Below are 19,197 nucleotides of genomic sequence, written 5' to 3'. Positions count from 1 at the left end.
GCAGAAAAACCACGATTGCAAGTTTGTGCCACCAGGCCGGTGCACTGACAGTCTCGCAGCCTCGCGACTGACGATTGGAGGAGTGTTGTAAAATGTACATGCTAAAGCTGTAGGGGAAGCTCTGCAGAGAAACCTGCAAGCCTAAAATGAGAAAACGGTGAAGAAATCACCAAACCTGCAAAGTTCCCCTTTAAATGCACACCCCCTTATTCTTCAAGTGCAATGAAGCTGGAGGCCGAGAGGAGAAGAGGATTCTCACAAAGACTAGGCAGACCACATCATGTCGAAACGTCTCCCCTTGAATTGAAATGCAGAACTTTTCAACTCACATTTCCCTAAATGTAAGTCATGTGTGTGTGAACACACTGGAATGTGTAATAGAAAATTGGTCTTCAATGAGTTTACAGTTAGTTTACATGTTGAACAATTTGTTGCAATATTCTGTAACTCAAGTTTACTAACTGTGCAGTCTTGATATCCAAAAGATGTAGAAAGGAACAAATCAATTAACTGATTCACATTAACAGTACAATTTGCAGTTTATGTTGTTTAACCTGGATTATGGAAGCAATTTTTATAGTCCAACTGGAGTGTGTTTCCCAAAAGCTTCTTAGGTTTTGGGAAACGCAGCCCAGTGCCGGAACCAGTCTGCATAAAAATAATAATAAAAAAAATGAAACATGTGGTTTGCAAAAGCTCTTTAATGTGGAAAGTGACCATTTAACAAAATCCTGACACAATTATAAACCTTAGGAAACACTGGCAACGCAAACACTGAAAGAAATGTATAGGGAAAACCAGATTCGGATTTCACCCGAGTACAGTGGGCAGAAGCTGCCCAACACACACACACACATACACATACACACATACACACATTCAGACCAGCAGTAACCGTGGGAACCCTGTGCCTTCCATTGTGCAAAAACATCAACCCTGTAACAACAAACCGTGAAAGAGACAAGAGATGCTTCAACATTGAAAAGAGGCCTTATAATAAGGCAAGGCCCAAATCACATCTCGGGGAGTGGAAACAAAAACAAGGTGCTTGGTGGTGCCCCCTTCACCCTGGGGGTGTATGTGGGGGTGTTACTACACACTGGGGGGCAGGTGGTGCACGAGGTGGGCGTTGTGTGGGGGGCGTGCGTGGTGCGGGGGGTGCGCAGTGCTGTAGTCTATGGGGTGGGCGTGCACCCAGGGCTGTCCCGGGGCCCCGGGGATCCAGGTGGCCACGTAGTGGTAGGTGGCAGGGGGGGGCGGCGGCGGCAGCGGCGGCATGTAGGGCTCGTACAGGTGGGGGAGGAAGGACGGGTTCCGGGGCTCCTGCACCAGGGGGTAGAAGACGGTGCCGGGGGGGGCCGCAGGGGGCTGCTCCAAGCTCAAGGGGGGGCCTGAGAGTGTGAGGGGAAGAGTGATATGGAGAAGGAAATGTGAAGAAATAAAACAAAAATGGTAAGAAAGGGAAGCAGTTCCAGCAGCAGAGTGCAGGCTGGCTGGCAGCTTTTGTATAAAACCACAGCAGTTAGTTAGGCCCAACAGCAAAGAACACCCAAAGCAGTCTGCTTCAGTGACTGACTTTTAAAGGTTTTTTTATTCAAAACAGACCTCTGAAGTTCATCTACAAAAAGCAACCAAAGTTAGCATCTTTGCCCATATAAGGAGATCGAGTGTTAATTGACACCAACTACCAAATGGTAAGTTGCATTGCAAGTTAGCGATGGGGTGGCACAAATCAAAGAGTGCCATCATTATATCCTAGTGAATGCAGAGGACAAGAGTGTGTGTGAATAGCAAAACATCTGCATTTCCAATTTCTTCGCCCCCCACAAGAGTTTAACAGGTGCGATAATTCAACCCCTTCAATGCTGCAATTACTCACTCAGCCTTATTACATGGCTGGCCAATGACTAGCTTTTTGTAGGCAAACTTTAGAGGTCTATTGCTCTTCAGGGTCCTCTTCTAGCCGTGTATAATCAATTCAGACAAGAATTCTCTGAAAAGTAGGTCAGATCCAACCGATTCTGGGCTAGCATGAGCGTCGGGTCGAAATCACACAGTGCCTGCTTGGCATTACCGATCGTTTAACAGACCTGCACCCGGTTGCCACGGTGAGGAGTGAGAGAACGGAAAAACGAAAAAGCAAGATGGCAGAACTGACCGTGATTGGGCGCCTCCGTCTGTGCGCTGAGCCCCACGCCGCCGGGCTCCGAGTAGGACTCGGGCACCGTGTGGTCGAGGGCGTTGCTGGGGTAGGACTGGCACTGCCCCTCTGTGCCCTGGTGCTGGTAGGCCTGGTGTGAGTGCACCATGGAGTGCAGGTACGACTGGTAGCACTGGGGTACGGAAACGGCGACACACACACACACAGAAGTGTTTAAGCTACGTGCAGGTACGACTGGTAGCACTGGGGTACGGAAACGGCAAAACACACAGAGACCTGATTGAGCTACGCAGCATTTAAAACAGTAATCTGTAGCACTGGGGTACGTACGGAAACGGCAACACACGCAGACGTGATTGAGCTACGCAGCATTTAAAAACAGTAATCTGTAGCACTGGGGTACGGAAAAGGCAACACACGCAGACGTGATTGAGCTACGCAGCATTTAAAACACTAATCAGGACTAAAGCACTGTGCCTGAGAACATGAATGGCGACATAAGTGCATGAGCCATTTGCCAATAACACATGTTGTTTGAGCTATGCAGCATTTAAATGTTAAAAGTAATCAGGGTTAAAGCAAGAAACATTTCTGTGCCCGAGAGCCCTTGTTTAATTATCCATTTTCAAATCTGAAACAGGCCTGGCCAACATGAACACTGCCTAAGAACATGAATGATGGCATATGTACAGTACATGAGCCATTTTACAAAATATTGTCAATGCACAATTTAAAGACGGCCCTCTGTAGGTGATTACAGACCGAGCAGCTTTCTAGTTTCAGACAGTTAAGTCTTCAGATGCACTCACCTGCACTCCAAGGTTGAAATAGTACTGAATAACTTTGTAGTCTAAGGAGAGAAAAAAAAAGAAAACAAGATGATTCTCCAGGACGAAGAAAGACATTCGCACAACAGAGGAGCTCTTAGGCTCGTTTAGACTTATTTTCAATGACCCCATTTCATACCTTCGGGAAGGTCGTTCCCATTGGGGTCACAGGAGTAGGGAGGCGGAGCGACCATTCCTACTGCCTCGGCCATCTCGTTAACATGCCAAGGGTAAGACATGAATATACCTGCAGTAACGATAGTGAATAGGCTGCCTTTATACAGCGCTTTCCAACTCCGAGCATTCAAAGCACAGAACAGATGAATAACATACAGTACATCCATACAATAAGACTTCCATGTAACATGCCTATCTGCAGATTGGGAGGCCTTGAGTTTGGGGTTAACGGTCTTGCTCAAGGACACATTGAATGGGTGGGTTAGGAGGAGGCAGACCTTAAAACCCACTCCTGCCTCTGTTGCCACTGCTGCATTCACTCATTCATCCATTCATTCATCCACCCACCCATTCATTCACCCAAACTTTTCAGACAATACATCAGAGTGTGTGTGTGTGTGTGTGTGTGTGTGCCTAGCCTAGCAGCTGGGGCCTGTGTGTGTGTGTCTGTTTGCTTGCGTGCGTGCATGCGTGCGTGTGTGTGTGTGTGTGTGTGTGTACACGTGCCTGGCCTAGCAGCTGGGGCCTGTGTGTGTGTGTGTGTGTGTGTGTGTGTGTGTGTGTGTGTGTGTGTGTGTGTGTGTGTGTGTGTGTGTACGTGCCTGGCCTAGCAGCTGGGGCCTGCCCATGGTGGGCGATGTAGGAGGGCTGGGAGTCCGGCGGCGTGTCCGAGCTCCTGGAGGAGGAAGTGGACGAGGAGTTGGCCGTGAAGATGTCCGCTGTGGGATGTGTGACTGGCTGAGAGGACGCGATCACAGCAGATTTCACCACCACCTGATGTAATGGAACCGTGTTTACATTCAAATGGTATTTGGTACTGACAGACTGATGTACTACACCCATTCATTGCATGCATACGGCTCCACCAAAATGATTGAATCTTATGTACCAACAATGGCCGGGTTTTCCAGATTCGTTAAAAAGCTTGTGAGTGCTAAGAACTTCTTAGAGCTCTCTTAAGAAGTTCTTAGCACTTAAGAGCTTCTTAACGAATCTGGGAAGCCCGGCCAATGTTTAAAAGAGCCAAATAAGAGTTTTACAAACAGTCCAACCTGCTGAGAGTAGCTGTATGTAGCAGCGCCCTCTTGTGTTGAGCCAGTGCAGGAGCTGCCTTCCTGGATAGTCTGTCATCGGGAACAGAATACAAGTCCATTGAACAGACATAGAAAACGAGGCTGTTTCAGTTTAGACCATTTATGAACAAAACTACACAGCAGTATGCAAAATTTAAAACTGCACAACTTTGCATTAAATCCAATATCGGTGTAATCACCAAGTTAGCTGTCGACTCTGCTGCAGTGTACACTGACGGGTTCTCATATCCAGCATCTGCACAAGAAAAGACAGCCAATAAAAAGAGAACTTACCAGCACCAATGGTTATTTAATGACTAATCTTATTCATCTCTAACTTTGTTTCAGTTTTCTGAATTGATTTTATAACTCAATAATATATATAATATATAACTACCTTAAATACACATGATCAAACTTTTTTTTGTTATGGGTGTGATGGTACTACGGAACCATATGAACGCATACACTATATTGCCAAAAGTATTGGGTCACCTGCCTTGACCCCCATATGAACTTCAGTCACTCTTAATCCAGAGTTTAATATGACGTCGGTCCACTCTTTGTAGCTATAACAGCTTCAACTCTTCTGGGAAGGCTTTCCACAAGGTTTAGGAGTGTGTTTATGGGTTACTGGATCGCTACTACTACAAGTACTTACCACTACGATAACTAGTGATGAGCAATTTCACCATGTTAAGTTACTCACCTTCTGCAGTGTAAACATAGTCCCCTGAATATTCTCCTGTGGAGGATACAGCCTGAATTAAGCCTCCACAACCTGGCAAACAGCAGCTAAACGTCCAAGTGCTATTCTAAGATCCAGCACAACTAGCATTACCACTACTACATACAGCACACCAATCACAGCAGATTTAAACACACACACACACAGAAATTGTGTAAATCAAAGAATATTGACAAACTGGAAGAGAAAAAAAATAAGACAAACACAGGCATATTGTAATGCCAGAAAAGAGAAAATCAAGAATTGAGAGCAGGACAGACATTGCGGGGTGAATGAAATAGAAATAGTCGGTCTTGTTCAAGCCCCACCTTCAGATCAACAATACAGTTACCTCAGAGACCTGCGAAGTAAATGGGACACACACACCCCAAAAGCACACAAATCTTGTTCCAGTCCTACCCTGCTCCCCTGTAGTGCTCCTCTCATCGTTGTCCTCCTCAGAGGAGGTGACAGCCTGGTCCCTGGGTGCGGGGGAGGGGCTGCACCCTCTCGGAACCCAGTAGGACGCGGCCGCCGCCACCATCGGCCGCCCAACCGCCTGGCCCTGCACAGGACATTAAAGTTCATTACGTTAGTGAACGTGCCCCACTGCCTGGCCCTGCACAGGACATCAAAGTTCATGACGTTAGTGAACCTGCCCCACTGCCTGGCCCTGCACAGGACATCAAAGTTCATGACGTTAGTGAACCTGCCCCACTGCCTGGCCCTGCACAGGAGATCAAAGTTCATTACGTTAGTGAACCTGCCCCACTGCCTGGCCCTGCACAGGACATTAAAGTTCATTATGTTAGTGAACGTGCCCCACTGCCTGGCCCTGCACAGGACATTAAAGTTAGCTAGCCTAGCACATTCCTACCTCTCTGCAGTTCTATATAATAGGGCGTGGCATGGGCCTACCTCTCTGCAGGTACATATAATACCTACTGTAGCATGGGCCTACCTCTCTGCAGTTAACAGCAAGCGTGAGCATGGCCCTACCTCTCTGCAGTTCTATATAATAGCTAGTGTGAGCATGGCCCTACCTCTCTGCAGTTCTATAAAATAGCTAGCGTGAGCATGGCCCTACCTCTCTGCAGTTCTATAAAATAGCTAGCGTGAGCATGGGCCTACCTCTGCAGTTCTGAATAATAGCTAGCCTGGCATGGGCCTACCTTTCTGCAGTTCTATATAATAGCTAGCCTAGCATTGCCCTACCTCTGCAGTTCTATAAAATAGCTAGCCTAGCATGGGCCTACCTCTCTGCAGTTATACAATAGCCCCATATATGCACACCAGCAGGTTTAGCATTATTTTTACTCTGTAGCATCAATTTACACTGTAGTCTATACTCTGTGCATACGTGTTGCAGCAGTCATGTACCTGCAATGGGGGAAAGGCATTCTGGCTGCCTTTGTCAAGGTCATAGAAGGTGACGGGACCCCCCATGTCCTGCATCTCCTCGGCTCCGCTGGGCACTAAGCTGAACTGGCACTCCTTGGCAATAGTTTGCATGTGGCGCCGGACTCTACAACATGGAGCAATGAATTGCCATTACGATGAGTCATTCACGTCAGCTACACAGTGTCAGCTACACAAGTGTCAGCAACACTGACGAACAAGGGTTCAGCAGCTACTTCTAGCGTTTACTTCAAACCAAGGCAAACATCCAAGTCAGCAGCAATCCCACAGTCAAGACTTTGAAGGGCTTTACTGCTAAGGGGCCGGTCAGACCCACTAGTGGCGGTGGAGGTGAATTAAAAAGAAAGGACATAAGGGTTTTGATTTTGAAAATCACAAGAGGATTTCCGTGACTTTTAGAACTTGTCTGACCGAGCCTTCAGAGCTTTGTGGGGGTCTAAACACTAGCATTCAAATAAACTGAAGTTAAGATGTACATGTTACTCTCTAAAAAAACACAGTGGGACGTAATGAATGTTTACCGAGGTCTGAAGGAGTAGTTTTCAAAGCTCTGGTAACAGCGCTTGCCAGCATTGTGATAAAAGGACACCTCTGGCCCAATGAGGTGATGGCGATTCACAAAGCGGGAGGAGCGTCTGCTCGGGATCAAGGAGAAGATGCGTGGAACACAAAAATACATCACCAACGTTTCACCACTATGTACACACACACAAACACACCTCCCAATCCCTCTAACACCTTTGATAAACACAAACCAAACAAACAAACAAACAAACAAACAAACAAACAAACAAACAAACAAACAAACAAACAAACAAACAAACTTAGTGCCCATGCTGATGGCAGAGCCTCTAGTTGCTAGTGTGGGGGCAGACCTGGGTGAGCCTGCTCCGCGGTGGGCCCTGGGGTTGGGGTGGGGGCGGTAGTGATCACACTCCATGCCTCTAGGGGGCATCGGGGGTCCGTGGAAGCCGGTAGGCCGGCCGGGGGGTATGTTCCCGGGGACAGGCTGGAAGCGGGGGCCCATGCCAGGCTGTGCGCGGGAACAGGGGATGGGCATCGCAATGGCACGGGGCTTGCGATAGAACCGCCGCCTCCCTCGCACCTCAAAATCTAGAGGAGCATAAAAACTCAGCAGTGAACTAATAGACCTCTGAAGTTCGCCTACAAAAAAAGAGCCAAAACTGCCATCTTCGCCCATATAAGGAGATCCAGGTGTTAATTGAAGCTAACTACCTATGGCAAGTTGCTTTGCAAGTTGGCTCTGGGGTAGCAAAAATCTTTGCCATCTTAATGTACCGCAGATCACAGTACTCATTCGAAGGCAGAGGGCAAATATGTGTTGAGCAAAACGTCTGTATTTCAGACTTCTTCGTCCCCGCGAGAGTTTAACAGGTGCGATAATTCCAAATCCCTGATTATTTTTATATAGGAAAAATCGCAAGGCCCAAAACAATCCAACCCTCAAAACTTACCCTGATCTGTGGAGTACTGATCAGCGGAGCCTCCTTGGCTGATGGGCGTGACCTGACATGCAGGAACAGGATTCACTGGCTTCAAGTTAGCCAAGGCCACCTGGATCCTACACAGGCAGGGAAGCCAAGGGTAATTACAGTATGCACATTTATCTATAAATAAAAATAAAAACATACATACATACATGGAACACTATGGTAGGACAGGGTAGTGCAATTGTCGGGGGGGGGGGGTAGAGGGCAAAATGTTTGTCCCCGTCAAGGTCATGGACACCTTAACAGGCACAGGCCAGGTGGGGTTGGGCAGAGTGGGCTTTCAAAATGATTGAATTATTTGGCCAAAAAGGGCATATCCTCCAAAAAATCTCTTAAATGCTACTGTAAAGTGTCAATGGAATTGTTATATAAACGTATGGCACAATACGTATGGCAAAATATTTATAAAACACAATATCCATCATCAATGAGTAGGTCCATTGTGGCACAGCATAATTAGGGTCATACTTGTTCATACTTCATGAGTGGATGACTGAAAGGTGTAGGTCATTCACACGCATTATGAGTAAGTAAACACAATGGCAAAGTGTTATTGCCCCATGATTGAATACAATGGCCTGGTATTATGTGCATAATAAGCATGAGTAAATAGGACTTCACCTCTCTCCAAGTTCCTCAATGAACACCGTGACTACACTGGTCTTGGTGCCCACTTCCTGGATGAAGGCGTTGTAGTACCTCCCCTTGGGATCGAGGCGCACCTTAAAACAAAAACACACATTCTGGTTCTCTTTGCAAATCACATGCAGCCAAGTTTTCAACCGAACATTATGATTGACTTTGGGGAAGCATAGTATATTACACATTACACCGTGTCCTCCTAACTGCAAGCAACGCGACCAAATGCGTGCAACAAATTCAGTTCCATCGCTGTATTTTCAATTGGAATGTCTTGACTGAATGCGATGTGACCGAACGCGACAAGTTGCTTTGCTACGCAACTTCTTCAACCCTGTTTTGTCGCTCTGTCCGTTTCTATTGTTATTTGCGTCGCCTTGACATTAACTTCTTCACGACGTAACAAAGGTTCATTAAAGAATGTTAACGGATACAATGTGGACACAAACTATCCGGCGCAACGCAACAGTCGCGCAGTCGCTTACAATTAGGACACGGTGTTAGGTCAATCCCTTTTCTCCTGCTTCAAGCTAATGATGGAGAGTTGAAGATGTAAGAGAGCATCTACCAGGTGTAAAGAAGTAAAATGTAAGACCTTTAAACACCACTTCTAAATGAAAATACAAATTATTAAAAGTGAAAATATACAGTACTCCCAAGTAAACACACTGATGTCGGTAGACCCATCCAATCGGAACTTAAGACAGTTTAATACTTTTTAAGGCCTTATTTTTAGGAAAAGTGATTTTAAGACTAGGACTTTAAGGACCTGCAGCCACCCTGTGTAACCTCTTGGAAAATGTCAAATTGCACTAAAATTTTAGGATTTCTTAACCACTTGTCTGAATGACTATGTTAAAGGGTGAAAACACTTCCTATGTAAAACAGAAACATACAAGCAAACATGGTCTATACCTTCATAATCATGTCCACAATATTTGCAACAGGTCAAAAGGCACAGGACGGACCACCATCTTAATAGTTTATGTCACATGTCCAAACTATTATAAAAGAAAGGTACATCAGGGCTTACACCTTACCTGACATTTGTCTCCCAAGAAGTACTGTCTACCTGCGATAACTATGAAATCAGTCTTCCTTAGCTCTGTGGGGTAAGACATGAGGCAGAGAGAGCACAGGACACCACAGAGGGAGCATTATGAAATCTTGAAATGTTGTGATATTAATGCCATCTGTTTGGCTGTCCCCACTTTGTTTCCAATCATCAAAACATGGCCAGCCAACAGAGACTTTCTTTTTTTTTTTTTAAACAGCCACATTTACATGGACAGTTTTTGGTCATCCCGATTGAAAAATGTGTGCCAATGAGGTGCTCTCAAGTGCTTTGGAATCTTTGATCAGAACAGCCGTTGTTAACTACTTTTCCTTAGGAGCGGACTACACCATCATTCAGATTCATTCACACATTCACTCATTCACTCAATCAGATTAAAATTCTGATCTGATCAGGAATTGTAATTTCGATTAAGGTGTTTATATAACAATTTTGATGTTATTCCATTTGCCATCAGAATACATCAAGTGTCTCATACCCCTTTTCCACCGACGCGGTTCTGGTGCTGGTTCGGAGCCAGTGCCAAGTCTGGAACCGGTTCTTTGCTTTTCCACACAAAATAACCTGGCTCTGGGCCAGGAAAACTGGTTCCAACTCAGCACCAACTTTGAGCTGGACCAGAGATAAGAACCAGTTACGTCAGCAAATCAGAAGCTTGCGTTGTCCACAGAGGCGGGAGTAACAAACAAAATCTGAAAACAATGGCGGCAGCTCCAGGGGTCTAACTGGAAATATTCAATGTGAATAAAAGTTTCTTGACCACTTTTAATGGCTAATTTTGATACGGTTTATTGTTTATGCGACACAAATGTGTCCCGGACACACAGATCATTGCAGGTTGCTGTAATCTCCCAAATGGTAAAGTTAGCTTGTTAGCTTGTTGACCAAAACATAGCAACCTAGCATGCTGATATAACTACTGTGGTGTTTCTGGTCAGGCTAACGTTAGCAGCAAAAAAAGCAGCGTAGTATGGTCATAACCATAACAACGGGTGCTAATCAAGTGCTAATGTTGGCTAACATGCTTTTCTAGCGACTGCAATAAATACACATGCAACATATGGGCACGTCTGGTTTTATTCCACAAATGGATACAGTGATACAGTTGAACTCTCTCGACATTTGAGCTTTTTGTGCTCAAAGTTAATCGTAATAAGTTTTTCCACCACATCTCAATTTCTGCTGGTTGTTTTGGGATACAAAAGCGCACGTAAACAGTGACGTAGTGACGTAGCGACGCAGCACTACTCTGGAACTCAGTCTTTGGAAAAGCGAGCTGGTTCTTGAATAATCGGCAGGTAGCACCAGCACCGAACTGGCACTAGCACCAGCCCGGAACCAGCACCTGGTTCGTGGCGGTGGAAAGGGGGTATCTGTAAACATGGCTAGTGTACTCACAGAATGGGCAGTAGTGGATCGTGAGGAGATGATTGCTAATTAGCCCTTTTCACGGTGATGTCAGACGAAGCGTTGCTGGGTATCCTCCGGCATGTCCAGCCGCCAAATACTACAGAAGAAGAAGAAGAAGTATTCATGGGTTTCATCAGGTCCCTTTCCACAGGTGTATACAATCAAGCACCATGCAGTCTGCATTGATAATCAAGGTGCTTGATTGTATACACCTGTGGAAAGGGACCTGATGAAACCCATGAATACTTCTTCTTCTTCTTCTGTAGTATTTGGCGGCTGGACATGCCGGAGGATACCCAGCAACGCTTCGTCTGACATCACGTGAAAAGGGCTAATTGGTATAGAAGTGTCTCTAAACATGGCTAGTGTACCCACAGAATGGGCAGTATTGGATCTGTTCACATGGCTAGTATACCCACAGAATGGGCAGCTAGTGGTTCTTGAGGATTGCTAAATGTGACAAAAAGAAATGTTATGGGCTCGAAATTGCAAGTTTAACTTGACGAAAGATCCCAGATGAAACACACAAATAGGAAAACTTCCAAGACTTATCCATACCTCTGCGTGTGAAGTGCCAGACATCAAACTCGACATTGCGATACACATTGGGATCCAGAGATTTGACCACCTGGTAGGTTAAAGTGAATGTAGCTGGTTCCTCTGTACCCTAGAAAGAGTGCAAAAGCAGTACAGTGCAGTGCAGAATTACCACTCAAATCTCAGACAATGAAGGACACCACAGCCATATACAGTATAAAGCAAATTATACTATATTGCCAAAAGTTTTGGGTCACCTGCCTTGACCCCCATATGAACTTCAGTCACATTCTATTCTTAATCCATAGGGTTTAATATGACGATGGTCCATCCTTTGCAGCTATAACAGCTGGTTTAGCTGTTAAACCACAAGGTTTAGGAGTGTTTTTATGGATTTTATGGTCATTTTTGACCATTCTTCCAGAGGCGCATTTTTGAGGTTATACACTGATGTTGGGCGAGGCGACTGGCTCTCAGTCTTCACTCTAATTCTTCCCAAAGACATTCTATTGGGTTGAGGTCAGGACTCTGTGCAGGCCAGTCAAGTTCATCCACACCAAACTCTGTCATCCATCTCTGTATGGACCTTGCTTGGTGCACTGGTGCACAGTCATGTTGGAACAGGAAGTGGCCATCCCCAAACTCTTCCCACAAAGTTGTGAGCATGGAATTGTCCAAAATCTATTGATTAATGCTGAAGCATTCAGAGTTCCAGTGATAGGAACTAAGAGGACAAGCCCAGCTCGGGGATGGCCACTTCCTGTTCCAACATGACTGTACACAAGTGCACAAAGCAAGGTCCATAAAGACAAAGATGAGTTTGGTGTGGATGAACTTGACTGGCCTGCACAGAATCCTGACCTCAACCCAACAGAACACCTTTGAGATGAATTAGAGCGCAGACTGAGAACTAGTCGCCTCGTCCTACATCAGTGTGTGACCTCTCAAATGCGTTTCTGGAAGAATGGTCAAACATGCCCATAAACACATTCCTAAACTTTGTTGAGAGCCTTCCCCGAAGAGTTGAAGCTGTTATAGCTGCAAAGGGTGGACTGACGTCATATTAAACCCTGGATTAAGTATAGGATGTGACTGAAGTTCATATGGGGTTCAAGGTAGGCGACCCAATACTTTTGGCAATATAGTGTATATTAAAATATTACCTTTGATTCATCTAGTTCCAGCCTTGACTCATCTTCAATATGATAATTGCCATCCAGGTCCCAATCCTCTCTTCAGTGAAAGTTATAAAGTATGGTGTAAGTTATAGGTCGGACAAAAGAGCATCATTTCAAATCCACTATGAGCTGGTTAACATTGAAGAGGTGTCTCTCATTCGGCTTTTATACGTCCTCCCTCGATCCTCACTGATGTATATAAAGAATGATGGGGCGGCAACAATGGGATAGTCTATCCCTTCTTCTTTCTATATGTAGATCAGTGAGGATCGAGGCCAGAGGAGGAAGGAGAGAGGGAGGAAGTATAAAGGCTGAATGAGAGGCACCCAGTGTCTCTGACCTCCTCTCGTCAGGGGTATCATAGCCCCCTTCGTCGCTGCACATGGAGTGGCTGTTCCTGTGGCGCCGCGTGTGCCACATCTCTGTGGCCGTCTGCAGGTCCTTCTGGTCCACGCCCAGCACCTGGGTGTACAGCATGTCGTACAGTAGTGCTGGGGAGCAAGGACATCACATCACCATTCGTTAATTCACACTGAGACAGATCCTGGGAGCACAGCATTTCATAGAGTAGTGGTGGGGAGCAAGGACAGCACATCACCATTCATTAATTCATGCCAAAGATCCTTAATTACTGACAAGATACAACATAATGCATCTCTATGGAAGAAAAATTCAAACAGTTTCTGTCTGCTTAAAGAGGCGTGTCGCAAAGACGTCATAGTGGGATATCGATCTCGGTCAGATTGGCAAGCAGTTCAGTTCGAACGTTAACAGGTCTGCTTAAAGGGGGATTTAGCCTCCCTCCCCTTTGCGAAGACAGAACGCGGAAATGATCGAACGTTTGCGCCTCTAACTACGCTTTAACCCTCTCTGTTCATACCGAGACAGATCCTGGGAGCACAGCATTTCATAGAGTAGTGCTGGGGAGCAAGGACAGCACTTAAATTAGTCTAGGGTGCTTTCACACCAAGCAGTTGGTGCGCATCAAATTATCTATTCGAACCAAAAGCTCTTACTTCGGTTCGTTTTCATTGGTGTGAAAGCATCAGTCGCACTTGGGTCTGCACTAAATCCAGCAGACCGATACCGACAAAAAGAGGTGCTCTCGGTCCGCTTGACTCCGCACCAAATACTAGACTCTGGTGCGGTCCCTCTGGTGAGAACGCAAACTTGGATCCAAAACATAGATGGTGGGTCAAAATAGTGAGTCAAAATTGGTGCTTATTTCTACCTGAAGATAAACACTGATGAAACGTCAATCGGGCCAATTAAAAATTCACACAGAGCTTTGGACCAACTCTTTTTATTGCCATATTATACTGGCAACAATATATGCCAGCATTCTTGACTCTGAACGGTCACTGCAACTGCTATGCAAGACAGTACTACACTAATCTCCTACTCCCACTGTACCTCGATTATTCTCTATTACTTGTAAGTCGCCTTTGGACAAAGGCATCAGCTGAATGAATGAATGCAAATGTATTTTATAGAGACATACTTTCAACACTCACTTAAGGAGTGTTTAATGGGGGCAGGGGACAGTACTCCATGTGTTGGAGGGACAATGCTCACTTTGACATATTCGTGCTGAAGGGACATAGGTCTTCGGGTAGACAATGTCATAGTGCTTGGTGTTGGAGTAACATAGCAAAATCTGAAAAGCAAGTAAAACAACGGTCCGTGTAAGGATGTCAGCTTTGTGCCGTTTCTTCTGTACGGTTGTGTTATAGAATTATGTAAAATCACAGAATTATGTAAAAATACTGTATGTCTTATTTTGTCTTAAAAATTATACAAGGATGGATGTGACAGATGAAAATCACATTATATAGTGTTATGCAATTGTGCATATGCAAATCCTTTCGCAGTAGGAGTATGCTGTATTACAAGTGCAGACTTCACCTTGTCCACAAAGTCATCCTGTGTGATCTCTGTTGGAGGACCACCAGGATACCTGTAGATCACAAAGCACCGCCTGTGCCACAAAACAGGCACTTTTTTCAAACTAAAGAACAACAGTCACATTTCTACTAGATCCCAAATCAAATGTTACTCATTTCTAAAATGGTTATGGAGTAGGCAAACGTTTACAGCAACACCAGAGGGGATGTTAAGTGCATCATTAGACATTGTTGTGGTGCTTAGAGAGCAATCATGACCAGTGGAAATATAACTTTTAAATACCTGCCATGGTTTGGTTTAGGATCTAAAGGATATAAGCCTATTTTGAAGACTGAAGCATGGCAGTACTGTACGTTGCAGGCCTTATTTACAATATGTAGTCTAGAGTGCCTGGGTATACCTATGAAGTAGGGACAAGGCCTTGATCTCCACTTGACCGGCGGTTTCCTATCAAAAAATGCAGAAGGCGCTATGAATAAAAACTTACAGTGCGGACATGGAAATATGCAAAAACCATGACTGACTGCGCAAATCACTCAATCAACATCATCATGTTCTAGCTTACACACCATTGGGTCCTCCAAACGTTCAAGATATTTCTCGAAAGACCCTTCGACATACTAAAGAACAAAAAGAAAAAGATTACTGCTCGGATAATCTTGTGGTTGTAAAAGTCTATGTAACTTAGCCTAGTGTGGAAACAGTAAAGTAGGCCATGTGTAGTGTGCAACACTTTCCCACCGTCTCAAAGATGCTCCTGTTGCTTCTCATGAAATTAACACAGTCTGTTCTTACTTTCTGGTGATAGAACTGAGTGTAGTACAGCTTGAAAAGAGCAAATGGAGGGGATAAAATTACAACTCGTAAAAAGCTACTTATCAATGTAGCCTACTGATAAGTAAGCTAATTACAAAAGAAGCGGTTTGGAATCACGAGTAGCCCCTTAGCCAACTTAACACAACACATGTTTTCATACAACGCCCATGCTTCAGCCAAAATGAATTATCTGTTTTGTCAACAAAAAACTTAAGTATCGTGGAACTATTTTTACAAGACTTTGGTGACACACAACATAACACTTATTTAATAAATACCTGTTCAGAAACGGCTCGAAATAGACAAGACCCATCTCGAGCCACCATTTTTCTGTAAAGACCATTTCTGGCGAAATATTCGTCCATGTTTGCAAAATATTTCTTCAGGGTGTTCTTCATTGTAATGTTGTCACTAAGACATACTAAATGTGCAAAGTAGTAGCCTATATTATAAAACTCTGCCAAACTCTGACAACGGCAAAAGCACGGCAGGTGCTTCTAATTGCACTTTAAGAGGCGCCGAGCCGTACGGACGTAGGACGCGCACGTGACCCCTGCATGTTAGTTTATCATTCGAAGTGTAAGTTATTAATGTATGGCTAATTTATGATAGCCTAGCAAGATTGGTATGTATCAAATATACATATTGCATCTCCATACAAGCCCACTAGTCTTCGTCGCCAGAGCAAAGTTGCCACACATTGTCGATAGAGGCGAGCGTTGGTTGTCAACGACGGAATTGTGCGCCAAATGTGCATTTTACATTATGCCACATTAGGTCTACAGTTTCTCTCCTCAACCTCGGCTGTTTTAAAGTTAAGTGCTTAACTTATCAGTTAAATTTGACTAATCTCATCCCAGGTAGCCTAGGCCTCGCGCCCAGGGTGGCAGGTGTGACATGTTTCTTTTAATGGGGGGGATTTTATCCAGCGCACCTGACGGCTTCAGTAAAATCAGCTGTTAGAATTTAATTAGTTCGGCGCGTAATTGAATTATCGGGATGTTTGTCAAGCCAGAAAAATAAACTGGGGTTATTATCACTTTAAAGGGGTAAATTCACGGTCTTGAAATTTAAACTCTGTGATGCGATTGGAGATATAGGCTGCGCTGAGGAGGCCTACCAAACCCATCGAATTCCTTCACACTGATAGGCCTACTGGTCTCAGGAAAATCAATAGCCTAGGCCTATATGTCATTCTGCAAGGCGGCAGCTTGATGATGATTGTGTGTTATAGGCTAGCTTATCTATTTCCATTATGCAACTAATTGCTGAACACCTTTGCATTGAGCCATAACAGACTTACATTTCAGAATGAACAATCTGTGAATTATCTAACTGTTACCTCCAATTCAATCTTTACAGATGAAATTGTGCTTTGAGTGCTGCAGATTTGTGGAAAATCTCAAGCAAGATACAACTCTTTGTGTGTGTGTGTGTGTGTGTGTGTGTGTGTGTGTGTGTGTGTGTGTGTGTGTGTGTTGAATAGTCCTGTCTGTCACACACCAAAACTACAAAATAAGTTGTATTATATGGGCCAGAAACTTGGAGAACCATTAAAGCATCACCTCCAAACATTCATTAACAGATGACGACACATCTTGGAAATGTACTGGCCCAACACCATCACAGATCACAGAGCACTGGCAAGAACAAATTGAAGCTCAAATCTAACGCAGGAAATGGGGCTAGATCAGGCACACCTTTAAGAAAACCATCCTCCAACACAACCAGGCAGGCCTTAACCTGGAACCCACAAGGGACAAGAAAGCCATGGGAGACCAAGAAACAGCTGGAAAAGGTCTGTCGAGGCAGAACTCAAGAAAACAACAACATCTTGGAAAGAATCAGAGAAGATCGTTCTGGGATTGTACTTGCTGTTAGACCAAGCGTAAGCGTATGCGCCCGTGTGCGACCTGCTGTGTCTTGTGTACAGACTCGCTGCAGCATTATGTATAAGATCCATCTTATGTCTCGTTCCTCTGAATCATTGACCATAACCACATCCACATGACATCCAAGAGGCCTTGACCACATGGTCCGACCTGAAGTGGGTCAGAGTTTGGCCATTTGATGACAGATTTGTAAACAGCGGAATTGGAAGTAGGCTGTAGGCTTCAGGTCACAGAGACAAGATCATTTAGCTTGTAAACTCTGGCCCAAAGGAAACGCGATGCACCTTTCTCAAGGACACGCTCTCACAGTCCACACACACACACACACACACACACACACACACACACACACACACACACACACACACTGACACACATCTGTTACATTTCACCTGCATGGGCAGCTTTCCAAGAAACACACTCACTGACAGTCCTCCCTCTCAGACACACACACACACACACACACACACACACACACACACACACACATACACACACACATTTCACCTGCTCGGCACAGGAACTACAAAATAAGTTGTATTATATGGGCCAGAAACTTGGAGAACCATTAAAGCATCACCTCCAAACATTCATTAACAGATGACGACACATCTTGGAAATGTACTGGCCCAACACCATCACAGATCACAGAGCACTGGCAAGAACAAATTGAAGCTCAAATCTAACGCAGGAAATGGGGCTAGATCAGGCACACCTTTAAGAAAACCATCCTCCAACACAACCAGGCAGGCCTTAACCTGGAACCCACAAGGGACAAGAAAGCCATGGGAGACCAAGAAACAGCTGGAAAAGGTCTGTCGAGGCAGAACTCAAGAAAACAACAACATCTTGGAAAGAATCAGAGAAGATCGTTCTGGGATTGTACTTGCTGTTAGACCAAGCGTAAGCGTATGCGCCCGTGTGCGACCTGCTGTGTCTTGTGTACAGACTCGCTGCAGCATTATGTATAAGATCCATCTTATGTCTCGTTCCTCTGAATCATTGACCATAACCACATCCACATGACATCCAAGAGGCCTTGACCACATGGTCCGACCTGAAGTGGGTCAGAGTTTGGCCATTTGATGACAGATTTGTAAACAGCGGAATTGGAAGTAGGCTGTAGGCTTCAGGTCACAGAGACAAGATCATTTAGCTTGTAAACTCTGGCCCAAAGGAAACGCGATGCACCTTTCTCAAGGACACGCTCTCACAGTCCACACACACACACACACACACACACACACACACACACACACTGACACACATCTGTTACATTTCACCTGCATGGGCAGCTTTCCAAGAAACACACTCACTGACAGTCCTCCCTCTCAGACACACACACACACACACACACACACACACACACACACACATACACACACACATTTCACCTGCTCGGCACAGGAACTCATACAGAATCATAATATGCAGACCTACTTCATCATTAACCATTCTTTATTCAGAGGAACTTGACTGAGCTTTAGGCTCTTTTTCAGCAATGCCCTGATAGACTACAACAAGTGACAGGTAACAAATAACAAAAAGACAGGTAACACCAAACAAAAAAAAACAAGTTAAAAAAACAAACAAACAAGAGACATTAAGACAAAAGATGCAGACGGAATGGCGTAGTCGCCAGCGTACCCATGCCACCAAGACATAAACAACCAAATAATTATTTTATGCACATAACAAGCACCATATCACTACACTGTACACATGCTAACAGACTCTGCTTGAGCCTCAGTCCAAAATCTGGAAACTGATTGAACAAAAAACTAAAAAAAAAAAAAAAAAAAAAAAAAGCATTACACATAATCTGCACTGTTACAAATTTCTTGTAATTT

At 44.7% G+C, this 19,197-nt stretch overlaps 1 protein-coding gene across 2 annotated transcripts; it reads right to left on the bottom strand.

The window, feature by feature from the left end:
- Positions 1-683: 683 nt before the first annotated feature.
- On the bottom strand, positions 684-16,219 carry alg13 (ALG13 UDP-N-acetylglucosaminyltransferase subunit). 2 transcript variants are annotated; one of them, XM_062532477.1, is made up of 24 exons: positions 15,734-16,218; positions 15,381-15,464; positions 15,209-15,259; positions 15,040-15,086; positions 14,640-14,712; positions 14,310-14,391; positions 13,075-13,225; positions 12,720-12,789; positions 11,578-11,686; positions 9,575-9,639; positions 8,517-8,617; positions 7,860-7,966; positions 7,260-7,497; positions 6,906-7,019; positions 6,346-6,490; positions 5,386-5,530; positions 4,948-4,983; positions 4,439-4,494; positions 4,218-4,289; positions 3,768-3,939; positions 3,128-3,235; positions 2,971-3,011; positions 2,159-2,333; positions 684-1,391 (listed from the first exon to the last, which is right to left on the bottom strand). In XM_062532477.1, the coding sequence occupies exons 1-24, from the start codon at positions 15,851-15,853 to the stop codon at positions 1,093-1,095; spliced, it is 2,661 nt and encodes an 886-aa protein (XP_062388461.1). In that variant the 5' UTR covers positions 15,854-16,218; the 3' UTR covers positions 684-1,092. The 2 variants fall into 2 exon arrangements, with proteins under 2 accessions (XP_062388461.1, XP_062388462.1); XM_062532478.1 differs by lacking the exon at positions 6,906-7,019 and having other exon boundaries at positions 15,734-16,219.
- Positions 16,220-19,197: the final 2,978 nt, after the last annotated feature.

The sequence above is a fragment of the Sardina pilchardus genome, chromosome 3 (genome assembly GCF_963854185.1).
Source record: "Sardina pilchardus chromosome 3, fSarPil1.1, whole genome shotgun sequence".
In the NCBI taxonomy this organism is placed as follows: Eukaryota; Metazoa; Chordata; class Actinopteri; order Clupeiformes; family Clupeidae; genus Sardina; species Sardina pilchardus.
The sequence above is the reverse complement of the archived record's forward strand: the minus strand, read 5'-3'. Positions and strand labels throughout refer to the sequence as shown.